This window comes from Vigna angularis, chromosome 8, assembly GCF_016808095.1.
Source record: "Vigna angularis cultivar LongXiaoDou No.4 chromosome 8, ASM1680809v1, whole genome shotgun sequence".
Taxonomy (NCBI): Eukaryota; Viridiplantae; Streptophyta; class Magnoliopsida; order Fabales; family Fabaceae; genus Vigna; species Vigna angularis.
In genome coordinates this window covers 34,648,579-34,661,303 of record NC_068977.1, presented here as the reverse complement: position 1 = coordinate 34,661,303, position 12,725 = coordinate 34,648,579, and the positions used below count along the sequence as shown (strand labels likewise).

The following is a 12,725-nucleotide window of genomic DNA, read 5'->3' as shown; positions in this document are numbered from 1 at the left end:
ATTGAATCTGATAATGTTTTTGATTTGTATTATATAGTTACATAAAAAGTATCATAAGTAATACAATATATAGTTACATATTTTCAAATTGAATTTAAATTTCAATCAATTTCATGTAGCTGTTGCAAACCGAAATCACCATACAATTATGTATCATGTTTCATAACTGACAACTGCTTCTTTTTTTTTATGTTGGCCTTCTTCTGCAAACCTTCACTTTCCTTTATATGTTCTCACATGCTGTTCTCTTTTGAAATATTGAAGGAACATATTATTTGAGTTCTTCATTGTTCAACAGTTTGTGATTGTAAGTTTCATCTTTGATTCTATGTGGTGTTTGTTCATTTTATGTAAGTGTTTGTGTTGATTTAATTGTATTCTGTCTTCATTTTGTAGAGTAAATGATGGCAAACCAAAATGAAAACCAACAACAGAAGAAGCAGAAAGAGGATTTCTCTCTGAAGGTGACTACTCCAAACATCAATGCCGGAAGAGTGATCAGTGGTGACAGGCTCCCCACTGCATTTGACCTGGTTGAGAAAATGCAGTTTCTGTTTGCTAGGGTGGTGAAGGCCAAACGTTTATGTGCATGTGAACCTGGCAACCCTTATGTGAAAGTGAACCTTGGAAGCTTTACAGGAACAACCAGATGCTTGGAGAAAACCACAACTCCGGAATGGAACCATGTCTTTGCTTTTTCCAGGGACAGGATTCAAGTGCCTGTTCTGGAAGTTGTGGTTTGGAACAAGAAATGTGGAGACCCTGATGAGTTATTGGGAAGTGTTGCATTCACAATTTCTGATGTTCCCATGAGGGTTCCTCCTGATAGCCCCTTGGCACCACAGTGGTACAAGCTTGAGGATCAGAATGGGGTGAAGATTGAAGTAGAGTTGATGTTGTCTGTTTGGATGGGAACTCAGGCAGATGAAGCTTTTCCTGAGGCTTGGCATTCAGATGCAGCAGAGACTAGTGGTGAAAACATTGCTCATACTCGTTCGAAGGTATATATTTCTCCTAGGCTTTGGTATCTTAGAGTTAATGTGATTCAAGCTCAGGATTTGTTGCTCAAAGCTAAGAGTGGTAATAGTTCTGATATTTTCATCCAAGGTGTTGTGGGGAACTTGGCTTTGAGGAGCCGTTTTAGGAAGAGTAATGCAAACCCCATGTGGAATGAGGACTTGATGTTTGTTGTGGAAGAACCCTTTGATGATTGCTTGTTAGTGACGATTGAGCAAGGGAGTTATATCAAGCATGAAAGGGTGGGAAGTTGTGTTGTTCCTTTGAAGAATGTGCAGCAGAGAACTGATGCCACTCCACCAGATAGTGTGTGGTACAACCTTCACATGCAGAAGGAAAATAAGGGTGAAGAGAAGCTCAAGTTTTCAAGCAAACTCAACATGAGGATCTCTTTGGATGGAGGGTACCATGTTCTTGATGAGGCCACTCACTACACCAGTGATCTCAGGCCATCATCAAGGAGCTTATGCAAACCAAGCATTGGAGTTCTTGAATTGGGAATCCTGAATGCTGTGGGGCTCTCTCCGATGAAAAAGGATAACCGCACTGATGCCTTTTGTGTAGCCAAGTATGGTCCAAAGTGGGTGAGGACAAGAACTGTAGTGGATAGTCTTTCTCCAAAGTGGAATGAGCAATACACATGGGAAGTTTATGATCCTTGCACTGTAATCACTATTGCTGTGTTTGATAATGGAAACTTGAGTGTAGCAAAGAGTGCTGGAGGAAAAAAACCAGAAGAAGCAGTTGATAAGAGAATTGGCAAGGTAAGGATTCGTTTGTCCACTCTTGAAAGTGACAAGATTTACACTCACTCTTATCCACTTATAAACTTGCAAACTCAAGGAGCAAAGAAGATGGGAGAAATTCAGTTGGCTGTGAGGTTTTCTTGTCCATCTATGTTGAATGTTTTGCAAACTTATGCACAACCATTGCTCCCAAGAATGCATTATACAAGCCCTTTGTCTAGATTTCAGTTGGATAGTTTGAGGAACCAAGCTGCTGTGATCACCACACTGAGGTTCAGAAGGGCTGAACCACCACTCAGTAAAGAGGTTGTGGAGTACATGGTAGACATGGGAGCAAATGTGTGGAGCATGAGGAGGGGAAAAGCTCAGTTCTACAGAATTGCTGGTCTTCTGAATGTTCTTGTTTTTGCTGGTAAACAGTTTCATGATATACATTCTTGGAAGAGTTCAATGACCACAGTGGTTAGTTACTTGATGTTTCTGTTGATCATTTTCCTTCCTAAAATGATTTTGCCGTCAGCATTTTCCTTCCTCCTTATGGTTGGAATTTGGCGCTATAGAACAAGGCCAAGGTATCCTTCCCACATGGATATGAGTCTGTCACAGGCTGACACAGCCACTGTTGAAGAACTAGAAGAAGAATTTGACCCTTTTCCATCTAAAGTAAGTGGTGAGAACTTAAAGAAAAGGTATGATCGGTTAAGGGCAGTTGCAGGGAGGGTGGTGGAAGTGATGGCTGATTTGGCAACTCAAGGAGAAAGGGTTCAATCTCTACTGAGTTGGAGGGATCCAAGAGCAACCGTTTTGTTCGTTATTTTCTGCTTTGTGGCTGTTATTGTGACATATTTTGTCCCTTTTCGCGTTTTGATGTTCATTTGGCTCACTTATGTGTTGAGACCTCCGAGGTTTCGCAGCTTTGATATTCCTGCAGTTCCACAAAACTTCCTCAGGAGAATGCCTGCAAAATCAGATGCCATGCTGTGACTTGGAGATGAAGATGAAGATGGAACATTCTTACTCTCAGAACTCAACTTTTCTCTACCTTATGTTTTGTTTATTTTTTCACTATAACTGTCACACTTGACCAATAATATCATTTTTTTTAATTGGCCCTCTGTTAAGTTTCTTTCACACTTTAGATATGTGTTTTTTTAATAGTATTTTTTTATTAATGATTTAATGATTTTTTCTATCTACTTTTTACTCAATATCATCTTTATATTTTTTACTTTACATTTATGTATTGTTAGTATAAATATCTTTATTGTTAATCAATTTGAAGCCTTATTAAGTATGCTATTCAACGGAATTTTTATAAAAGCCAATAAACTAAGATATAATATGTGGTTATATGACAATATTAAAAAAATGATGTATTTCAATCAAATTCTTTTAGAAGATGAACTAAAAATAGCCCAAAATCTATGCTTTATTTTTTTATACATTATAAATATGTGTTAATTTTTTTTATGATAATAAAAATAAAATTATTATTATTATTATAATTATAAATTAAATATAAATAATTTTTATACATCTATTGTAAATATTTTTATTTATTTTATGGGTAGTTTTATAATTAAAAAAATGATTAAATTTAAAAAATAGTCAAATTGAATAAAACGATTAAATTTAAATAAAAGGTAAATAAAATAATTATTTTAATTTATTAAAAAATATTTAAAGAGTAAGGTGAGGTTTTTTATAATAAAACACTTAATACGTTAGTGAGTTGAAATGTATGATTAGAAAAAGTATAAAAAAAATCTTTAAAATATAAAAAAGAAAAGTCATGTGAAAAATAAATCTACTAAAAATATAACACATTTGTATTGATTAATCATTGAATAAAAAAATCATCTTTAAAGGCAAGAAAAAGAAAGTCTTATATAATCTAAAATAAAAGAAAATGATAAAATATTAACTTTAAATCGTTTTTGTGAACAAATATAAATTACTAATCCTTGGATTCACCTAGTAACACACCAGAACTCTTTTAACCCACAATTTATGCAGAGTTCAACATGTATTGTTAGTATAAATATCTTTACATTATTAATTAATTTGAAGTGAGTATGATATTCAAAGTAATTTTTACAAAAGTCAATAAACTTTAAGATATAATACATGGTTATATGACAATATTAAAAAAATTATCAATGTATTTCAATCAAATTCTTTTAGAAGATGAACTAAAAAAAGTCCAAAATCTATGTTTTATTATTTTTATACATTATCAACATCATTTTGTTTACACTCATTCGATTATAAATGATTTTGACTTTCAAAAATAATTATTATAAAATAATTTTTTTTATCACACATGAGAATTAAAATGGAACAGGTGCTCTAAATTTAAATCCTTTTATTTATCTTAAACTGTATGAACCACAAGTTATTCGGACCAATCATGAGTTTAGCCCAGATACCCTATAAAGCAATGGTCGAACAAATTTTACTAGGAAACATTGAGATTGTAATCTGCAAAATGATCATTAAAAAAAAGATATAGTAGTGGCAACTAGTAACTGAAACATGAGGTTGGAAACAAACTGTCACTGACCTCACCCACAAACACACAATGCAAGTTCTTCAAGCTCCATCTTCTCCTCACCTTTCTATCCAAACCTCAAAACCTCCACAGCTAACATGGGGTGTGCCACTCTCATACAACCTTTTCACATCATGCTATGCTCATCACAGTTCTCTTTCTTACTTTCTTTCTTCTTGCAGGTTTGCTTCCTTCTGTGAGTGTAAATTCTTCACCTTTTTCCACCCTTCATTTTTCTCTTCACTCCCAAAAGGATCAGCGGTTGTTGTGGAGCCCCCATAAAAGGTTCACCTCCAGAGCTGCTTCTGTTGAAGGTAAATTATTAAATTTGATTTCTTTTCTGTACATGGAAGATGTTTCATTCTACTCGTTGGCCTCAAATGTGTGCTAAAGTTTTGGAATTTAGTCAAAGTTTTGTGAACTGGGATGTGGGCATTGTGAATATCAGTGTGGTGTGGGTTTAGAGTGTATGCATAATGGAACTGTTTAATAAAAAAAATCACTTTCCCTGTTTCTGGTTTTGGTGGGTAGTGCAAACCCAATGCTTGATCAATCTTAAGCTCACCAGAGGTAGGTTGACTTGTTGTATAGTCTTATCAGGATTAATATGATAAATGAAAGAGCAGAATTTCACACTTCTGTACAGGGGTGAAATGGCTATAGATTGTTCTGGTTTCTTTTTCTGCTGTTTCCTGTACTAATTAGTGGTTGGAGAAAGCTGACAAAGCAAGATCAACTAACTAATTTGCTGACATAGTGGATAATTGAAATAGGATTTTGTCAAAGGATGAAGTTTGGGATTTAGGTATACTGTTTTACTGTGGGGACTACAGAATGTATTCATATATTGTTTGCTCCCTGGTGGTATTTTTAGGCATAATAGTTAAACTATGCCAATTTTAGTATCTCATGTTGTGGATTATAATTTTGTTTCTGAATTTACAACCAGATAATCTTATGTCGTTGGGGATCAGGTTGAAAGTTTAATGTATATGTCCATTCCAATGGCAGATTTGGCTGGTGAGACAATTTATACACTAAAAAATGAATGAATAATAAAAGTCAAGTGTTTATGAAAAGCCATTCCAAATTGTCTTTCCAGGAATTCATGATTTATTGGTTGACGTTTTATTAGACTTTTTTTATGCGTGTGTAAATAATCTTTACATTTTTCAATTGGATAAATTCAAAAAATCATGGCTATAATCCGGGATATGCATAAAATGTTTTGACTCGAATTTCAAAGAAATATTTTTTGTTGAGCACTAAATCAGATTATTTTCACATTCAACAATTGCATTAGAATTTTGAATGCTAGGATGGTTAAGACCAGTGCGGTTGTATATCAAATGATAAAAAGACGTTTCATGAGATCATGCAGTCAGTGAAAGGATTATAAAGAATTGACAAGGAAGAAGTTTTTCACAGCCTAATAGTCACGTATTTGGTTAAATGACGGTGGCAGATTTATATTGGAAAAAGTTTGAAGATTTCCATGCATAAAACTTGTCATAAAAAGTACTACACCTCATGTTTTTCAGTCACCAGATAATAAGTAAATGGTTTATTAATGGAATACTTCTTGTTGCTTCTTGCTTTAATTTTGTGGATTTTCATAGATGCAGTTGGTGATTCTTCAGTATCAACTGGAACGGCTGAGGGTGATGTGTTGAAAGCCTTGTCTCAGATCATTGATCCAGACTTTGGAACGGATATTGTTACATGTGGATTTGTGAAAGATCTGCAGATTGATGAAGCATGCGGAGAGGTCTTAAAAGCACTGGCCTGATACTTTCTGCACCACTTGTAAATGATAATGTTCTCACCAAAAGTTTTTCCTTTGAATCTCAGGTATCGTTTCGGTTGGAGCTCACTACACCAGCATGTCCAATCAAGGACATGGTAAATGACACATTTGCCATTGTTTGAGCTATATCTGATGTAGGTTAGAGTGGTGGACCTTTCTTTTTGTAAACTCAGTACGTAGCAGGGATAAAAAATGAAATATTTCATCCATCTTCCATTAGAGAAAGAAATGTTTCATACTTGATTCTCCCCATCACTATGTTATTGAGACTAATGAATATATATGAATGACACAGTTTGAGCAGAAGGCAAATGAAGTGGTGGCAATGCTCCCTTGGGTCAAGAATGTTCAAGTTACTATGTCTGCACAACCAGCGAGACCTATATACGCTGAGCAACTTCCAGCAGGTCTACAGACAATTTCAAATATTGTGGCTGTGTCCAGTTGCAAGGTTGATCTTTGTGGGAGGTTTCCTTCATCATATATCGGTCCTGTTATACTGAATTATTTGCCGTAATTTGGGACTACTTTCTTGCCATATGTTTTTCATCCAGTTTGCCCCTTATTCCTGCTGATAAAAAGACTTTGCAGTATCTAAATGAGTTAAATAGAAATTTTCTTTTAATTGTGAATGATAGTTTTTCATATATAGCACCTGAAAAGTATCTTGATTTTTTATTGCAACAAAAACTAAATGCAGCTCTTCCACACTGAAAGGATTACATTATAAAATCAAGAATTGGTTGAAGCTAAAAAATTTCTAGATGGAATTGTGTGCCAGTTCATTTTCCATAATTTGAATTTATGAAGCCTTTTATGTCAAACTTTGCAGGGGGGCGTGGGAAAATCAACTGTAGCTGTAAACCTTGCTTACACATTGGCTGATATGGGTGCTAGAGTTGGTATATTTGATGCTGATGTTTATGGTCCAAGCTTGCCAACCATGGTCTCTCCTGAAAACCGATTGTTACTAATGGTAAGATTTGATAAACCAATTGGTTTTAAATATTTATTGAGTACTGCAAACATGATTCTTGCGGCAGAATCCAGAGAAGAAGACCATTATTCCAACTGAATACTCGGGAGTGAAGCTGGTCTCTTTTGGATTTGCTGGACAAGGACGTGCAATAATGCGTGGCCCCATGGTTTCGGGAGTCATTAATCAGCTTCTTACTACTACAGAGTGGTAAGCATTTAAAGAAAAAATGTTAGTGGGAATAGAGAAAATATTACATGCTATATTGGCTTACAAAACCATGTATTTTAGTTTTTCCATTGTATTTAGTGTACAAGGCTTTTGTTGTTTTTCCCAATTTTGTCCAATGTTATTATTATAATCATGTCCAAAAAGTATGTAATACCTGTTCTATATACAATGTAGGGGTGAGCTGGATTACCTTATTATAGACATGCCTCCTGGAACTGGAGATATTCAACTCACGTTATGCCAGGTTCTGAATTGGTGGACTAGTATTGTTCTCTTTCATAATTTTTTATGGTTTGTTTCAAATCACACATTGACTTCCATCATGGGGCTGGAACCGTCTTATGTCTGAAATCACAACAGCCAAATGTCATTGAGCTGCATCAGATTTCAGCCTAGAGAAGTTTAAAGTAATTGGATTGACATGTTTTCAGTTCAATCATGTTTTTTTACCTAAAATATGTCCTTTCCAATTATTTTTGTAGTTTTTGGCTACTTGATCTCCTTGCTTGGTGCTGAAATCTGACTATGCTCAGTCGCATTGGGCTTTGGAAGCCTATATAGTGTATATCCTTTAATTAATTTGCGTATATCTTTGAGTTGCCTAGTCTCATTTGATTTGGTTTCATATTTCTTTAGATAGTTCCATTAACTGCCGCTGTAATTGTTACCACTCCTCAAAAGCTGTCATTCATTGATGTTGCAAAAGGAGTTCGGATGTTTTCAAAGCTTAAGGTGGTTCTTCTATGATATGAAGACATAACTATTCCATTTTACTGTTTAATTTCATGTTTCGAACTGTTTTACATTTTTTTTATCTTTCCCTCTGTTTGATATATACTTCTTTTGAAAAAGTTTGTGAAAGTGAATTGCCAGTCGTAATTTGAGTCATACTTACTTTGATGTTGTTTATGTTTGATACTTACGTCTATTTTTTTCTGTTAATGCATAAGGTGCCTTGTGTTGCTGTTGTGGAGAACATGTGTCATTTTGATGCTGATGGAAAACGATATTACCCATTTGGCAGAGGTTCAGGTTCTCAGGCATGAATAATGTTTTTGATTCTTAACTTTTATCTGCTACTTCTTCAAGGAAAAAACGTAGACAAGCTTATGGTACTTAATATAAAACAATTATGTACTGTCTGTCGCACATGTTTGATAGTTTGATCATGTTTGCAGGTTGTTCAGCAGTTTGGAATACCTCATCTATTTGATCTCCCTATTAGACCAACTGTATGTTTCATTTTACTTTATCTTTTATAATTCAAACCTTTTTCTCTAATTTGTAGTACCACCAGCAAAAGTTATCCTTAACCTTCCATATTTTAGACTTATAGGAGTTGAAACAGCGGTTAATTACACAGTATGCAATGAGCCTGTCTAGTTCTTTAAGGATATTATGTAAATACTAGTCTCAAAAGCTCAATGTTCTTGCTGCATTGCTAAATGCAAACTATGATTTGAGAACAAGTGAAGTTTATTTGAATAAGTGTCACAGCTCTCTGCCTCTGGAGACAGTGGAATACCAGAAGTGGTGGCTGATCCTCAAAGTGAAGTTTCCAAGATATTCCAAAATCTAGGAGTGTGTGTTGTTCAGCAGTGTGCAAAAATACGCCAACAAGGTGATCTATTCCTTCTTGGTGATGTTTGAGAAGAAATGCCTTTTACCAAATGTATTATAATAACAGGATACTGAAGCTAATTTTTCAACTGTATGTAACTGACATTAAATTTTTAGTTAATCACTGATCAATTTGGGGTAATTGAGATCTTAAATCCCTTTTCGGTTTGTGAAACATTGTTATTTATTAATAATATTTTGTCCCACTGTTGTATTTGATGCTACTTAGGGAAACAGAAAGCAGTTTTTCCTATAATTATGCATTAACTAGTTACTTTATTAAGCTTGCCAACTAAACAACATTATAGGCAGTGATTGAAAAAGGTACTTGCAAAAATCTATAAACAAACCATGTTCTATATAGTTTGAAGTACACATTAGTTATAAGCATATGTCTATGTAATGTAAATAACCTCTGTAAAAGTGTAACAAGGAAATAATGTTCAGAAATTGTTATTTCTATTTATTTGAATACAGAGATTCAGTTTTTTTAAGCATCCATGTTTTTTCTTTGATTGAAAAATACTTTACTTCATATCAGTTTCGACTGCTGTCACCTATGATAAATCAATCAAGGCAATCAAAGTGAAGGTACCAGATTCAAAAGAAGAATTCTTTCTGCATCCTGCAACAGTGAGACGAAATGATCGCTCTGCTCAAAGTGTGGTATGTGAAAAATTAAGTGATAAATTTTATTTTCAAAATATTTTTAAGTTAAGTAGTTTAAAACTAAAATTTCTGAACTTGTATTGTTCTTAGATCAACATACATGAGGATGATAGAATATGAATAACCATGTATAATAATACATTAGGACTATTTATTTTTCTGACCATGGAAAGTATAGGGAAACATTGGATTGAAGTTGAAATTCATGTTAACCAGGAATTCAAAGTTTCTGGTTGTGAAAGAAAATCCATACCCAATACTTTAAAAAAGCTGTTGCTTTCTAAGAAGAAAAATTGCATATTGACTAGTAATCCATGTTTGATTTTATCAAATAATTTAAATTAATACCTGCATGGATCTTTCAAATGTCATATTCAACTTAGGTATCTGTCTCATCAGGAGCTAATTTTATCTAAAACAGGATGAATGGACGGGAGAGCAGAAACTGCAATACAATGATGTTCCTGAAGATATTGAACCTGTGGAAATTCGGCCAATGGGAAATTATGCAGTTTCAATAACTTGGCCTGATGGGTTTAGTCAGGTAAATATATACATCTGATATGATAATCCACTGGAAAAAGGAAAATTTGAGTAAATAGTATATGCATTGACAGTATAAAGAATATTTACTATATCCAAATAAGATCGTGTTAAGCATTATTATGAACTTTCACATCTCAGCTATACTGATATTTCAAAATCCATCAATCATTATATATTGTAAGTTACTAAGAGTACTAATATCTTAGCTGAAGCATATAAGTATATGCAATGCAACCAGAAATAGAGAGTACTAGCAACTTTTAATCTATGGTTAACTTTCATTTCTGCCACATGTTGCAGATTGCTCCTTATGATCAATTACAGATGATGGAGCGGCTGGTTGATGATGTTTTTGAACCAAGTGTACAAGCATGATGAAGAAAAACATCATCTGAGTTGCATTGACGGTACTGGGAATGGAAAAATTCATTATACATGTATGATAGCCTCAATCAATAGTCCTTCAGCAAATAGTGATATTAACAGAGTTTGATAGAGCATTCTGTGAGATATAGATTGGCATTGAAATTCACAGCACTCCTCAAGAATAAAGCATTCTTTTTTCAACTGTGAACAGAGGTGAATGCCATTTTCATCTGCTAGCCTTGTACCATAAACCTTTTAAGGATGTCTTATTTTGCAGATATCAAGATATATTATGCTAAAATTCAACTTTTCTTCACAAAGACAAAATGACACTTTTCTTCACGAGATATATTTTTAATTTCATGCATTCTGATAAAGACTTTTGTACCATGAAGAAACTAGAATTCTATATAGATGGTGTAACATCCCAAAAATACAGTCTAAAACTATATGATAGAATAATTACATTTAATAATATTACAGATCAGTCTTACATTAAAGAGAACGTACGATCGTGGCCGAACGGCCTTACAGAAAACTTGAGAATTAAAAACCGAACTACATGAGTAAATCCTGACCGAACGGTTTACAAAATACTTATACCGAACGGTCATACCAAAAGCAAAGGGAAAAGGTGATCGAGCGATCACCTTACTATCAAAACTACTATTGACCGAACGGTTCTACTGCTCGGTCTTAACTTCTACCTCTACTAAGTTATCTTCCTCCAGCGCCTCATCCAGCAACTCTTCTCCTTCTGCTCCCACCCACAGGGTGATCATCGCAATGACAAGGACAAACGAACGGGAATACATGACAAGACAGGAAATAGGGTAAGCTTATATAATTTAATTCATGTATAAACATATATTTCACACAATCAACCAAACAAGATAAATTCATCATTCGTTCATACAAAGCCTAATACTAGACTGACTGTCCGGACTGTATGAAATCTGTGTAGCTACGACGTTCGTGCACCCGGGTGATGTAGTAACTGGGATACCCTCAACAGCTGTCACCCGAGGTTAGTCCTGATGAACCGCCAACTTAGCATGCCCACATTCATACTTTACCAATTCCAATATACATTCATGAGTCATTCCTCCCCGGAACGCTCGTCCATAATCCAAAATATTTCATCCATATCATATTCTCTTCATCTTTCATTAATAATCATCTCAATTAAACAATTCGTTCAAAGATCACTAAGGGTACCAAATACCGAACGTTAAACTTTAACCTTTAACTAAACCGAACACTTGGAGTGTGACCGAGAGGTCTCCCGTTCCAGAATAGACTAAGGCCGGGAGGGTTACTATCAGGTTGAGAAAGAAACCGAGTGCAATAGATATCGCAAGAAACGAATGGAACGAACGTTAATTACAAAGTGGGCCAATTAAACGAACTGACCCTTGTGAGCTCAAACCGAACACTGAAAAGACCATGCCAAGAGCTAATACTCTAGGCCGAAACCAATGGATCCAGACTCTTCAAGACATCCAAGAAATAACACTTAGAAGAATTCACATGAAGAAACCGAACGCTTATAAATACTTAGCTTATTTGAATTTAGCCATCAAGAAAACCGAATGCCAGTCAATGACCGAGCACGGTAGAGAGAAAACTCTATTAAAGTTGGACGAACGCTATTTTCATCAAGATAGATCATAAAAGAAAAGAGAATGAGCGCTTGGTGTAAGACCGAGCACTACTAAACTTATAGTAAAAGACTTGATAAATATAATAATATACGATTTGGAATAGTGTTTAAGAACAAACGAGAATATACAAATACATATATATATATACTCAATTTTATAACTGAATACCAAGAAACAACTATGCTTGGCCGAACGCTCATGCACAGTATTTCAAAACGAAGACGCTCGTCCTCAACTAGGATTCTTCCCAAATGAAAGAATCCAATTCCAACCAATTTCACTAGAAAAACCGAACGGTCAAGGACCGTTCAGTGACGAACGTACTCTTTCATAGGGGAAATTCATACTTAGAAATCATTTATATTCAACTCATTTCTCAACATATATCTTCATAATTTCATACATTCATATCATAGTCAATTTCCATACTTCATACAATCCAAACATAGCAACCATCATATATCATATTAATTCAGTCAATTCAACGAACTTTCATGCAATACAAGTAACATACAAATTAAATTAATAAGCT

At 34.5% G+C, this 12,725-nt stretch overlaps 2 protein-coding genes across 6 annotated transcripts; both read left to right on the top strand.

The window, feature by feature from the left end:
- Nucleotides 1–404: 404 nt before the first annotated feature.
- Nucleotides 405–2,805, top strand: LOC108345458 (FT-interacting protein 3). Its single transcript, XM_017584051.2, has 2 exons — nucleotides 405–2,329; nucleotides 2,432–2,805. Exons 1-2 carry the CDS (start codon nucleotides 405–407, stop codon nucleotides 2,745–2,747), a joined length of 2,241 nt encoding a protein of 746 aa, XP_017439540.1. The 3' UTR covers nucleotides 2,748–2,805.
- A 1,432-nt stretch (nucleotides 2,806–4,237) lies between these two features.
- On the top strand, nucleotides 4,238–10,896 carry LOC108346151 (fe-S cluster assembly factor HCF101, chloroplastic). 5 transcript variants are annotated; one of them, XM_017585169.2, is made up of 15 exons: nucleotides 4,238–4,417; nucleotides 4,497–4,628; nucleotides 5,940–6,082; nucleotides 6,166–6,216; nucleotides 6,417–6,572; nucleotides 6,954–7,097; nucleotides 7,165–7,307; nucleotides 7,503–7,572; nucleotides 7,965–8,060; nucleotides 8,279–8,368; nucleotides 8,507–8,560; nucleotides 8,826–8,949; nucleotides 9,490–9,614; nucleotides 10,039–10,161; nucleotides 10,464–10,896. In XM_017585169.2, exons 1-15 carry the CDS (start codon nucleotides 4,345–4,347, stop codon nucleotides 10,536–10,538), a joined length of 1,599 nt encoding a protein of 532 aa, XP_017440658.1. In that variant the 5' UTR covers nucleotides 4,238–4,344; the 3' UTR covers nucleotides 10,539–10,896. The 5 variants fall into 5 exon arrangements, with proteins under 5 accessions (XP_017440658.1, XP_017440659.1, XP_017440657.1 ...); XM_017585170.2 differs by having other exon boundaries at nucleotides 5,934–6,082; nucleotides 6,954–7,067; XM_017585168.2 differs by having other exon boundaries at nucleotides 5,934–6,082.
- Nucleotides 10,897–12,725: the final 1,829 nt, after the last annotated feature.

Excerpts from the sequence above, each read along its gene's own strand:
- LOC108346151 (XM_017585168.2), top strand. The coding sequence starts at position 4,345 with ATGCAAGTTCTTCAAGCTCCATCTTCTCCTCACCTTTCTATCCAAACC. Across the intron at positions 4,629-5,933 it reads CAGAGCTGCTTCTGTTGAAG|ATGCAGTTGGTGATTCTTCA; the intron begins GTAAATTATTAA and ends GGATTTTCATAG. Across the intron at positions 7,573-7,964 it reads TTCAACTCACGTTATGCCAG|ATAGTTCCATTAACTGCCGC; the intron begins GTTCTGAATTGG and ends ATATTTCTTTAG.
- LOC108345458 (XM_017584051.2), top strand. The coding sequence starts at position 405 with ATGGCAAACCAAAATGAAAACCAACAACAGAAGAAGCAGAAAGAGGAT. Across the intron at positions 2,330-2,431 it reads ATTTGGCGCTATAGAACAAG|TGGTGAGAACTTAAAGAAAA; the intron begins GCCAAGGTATCC and ends ATCTAAAGTAAG.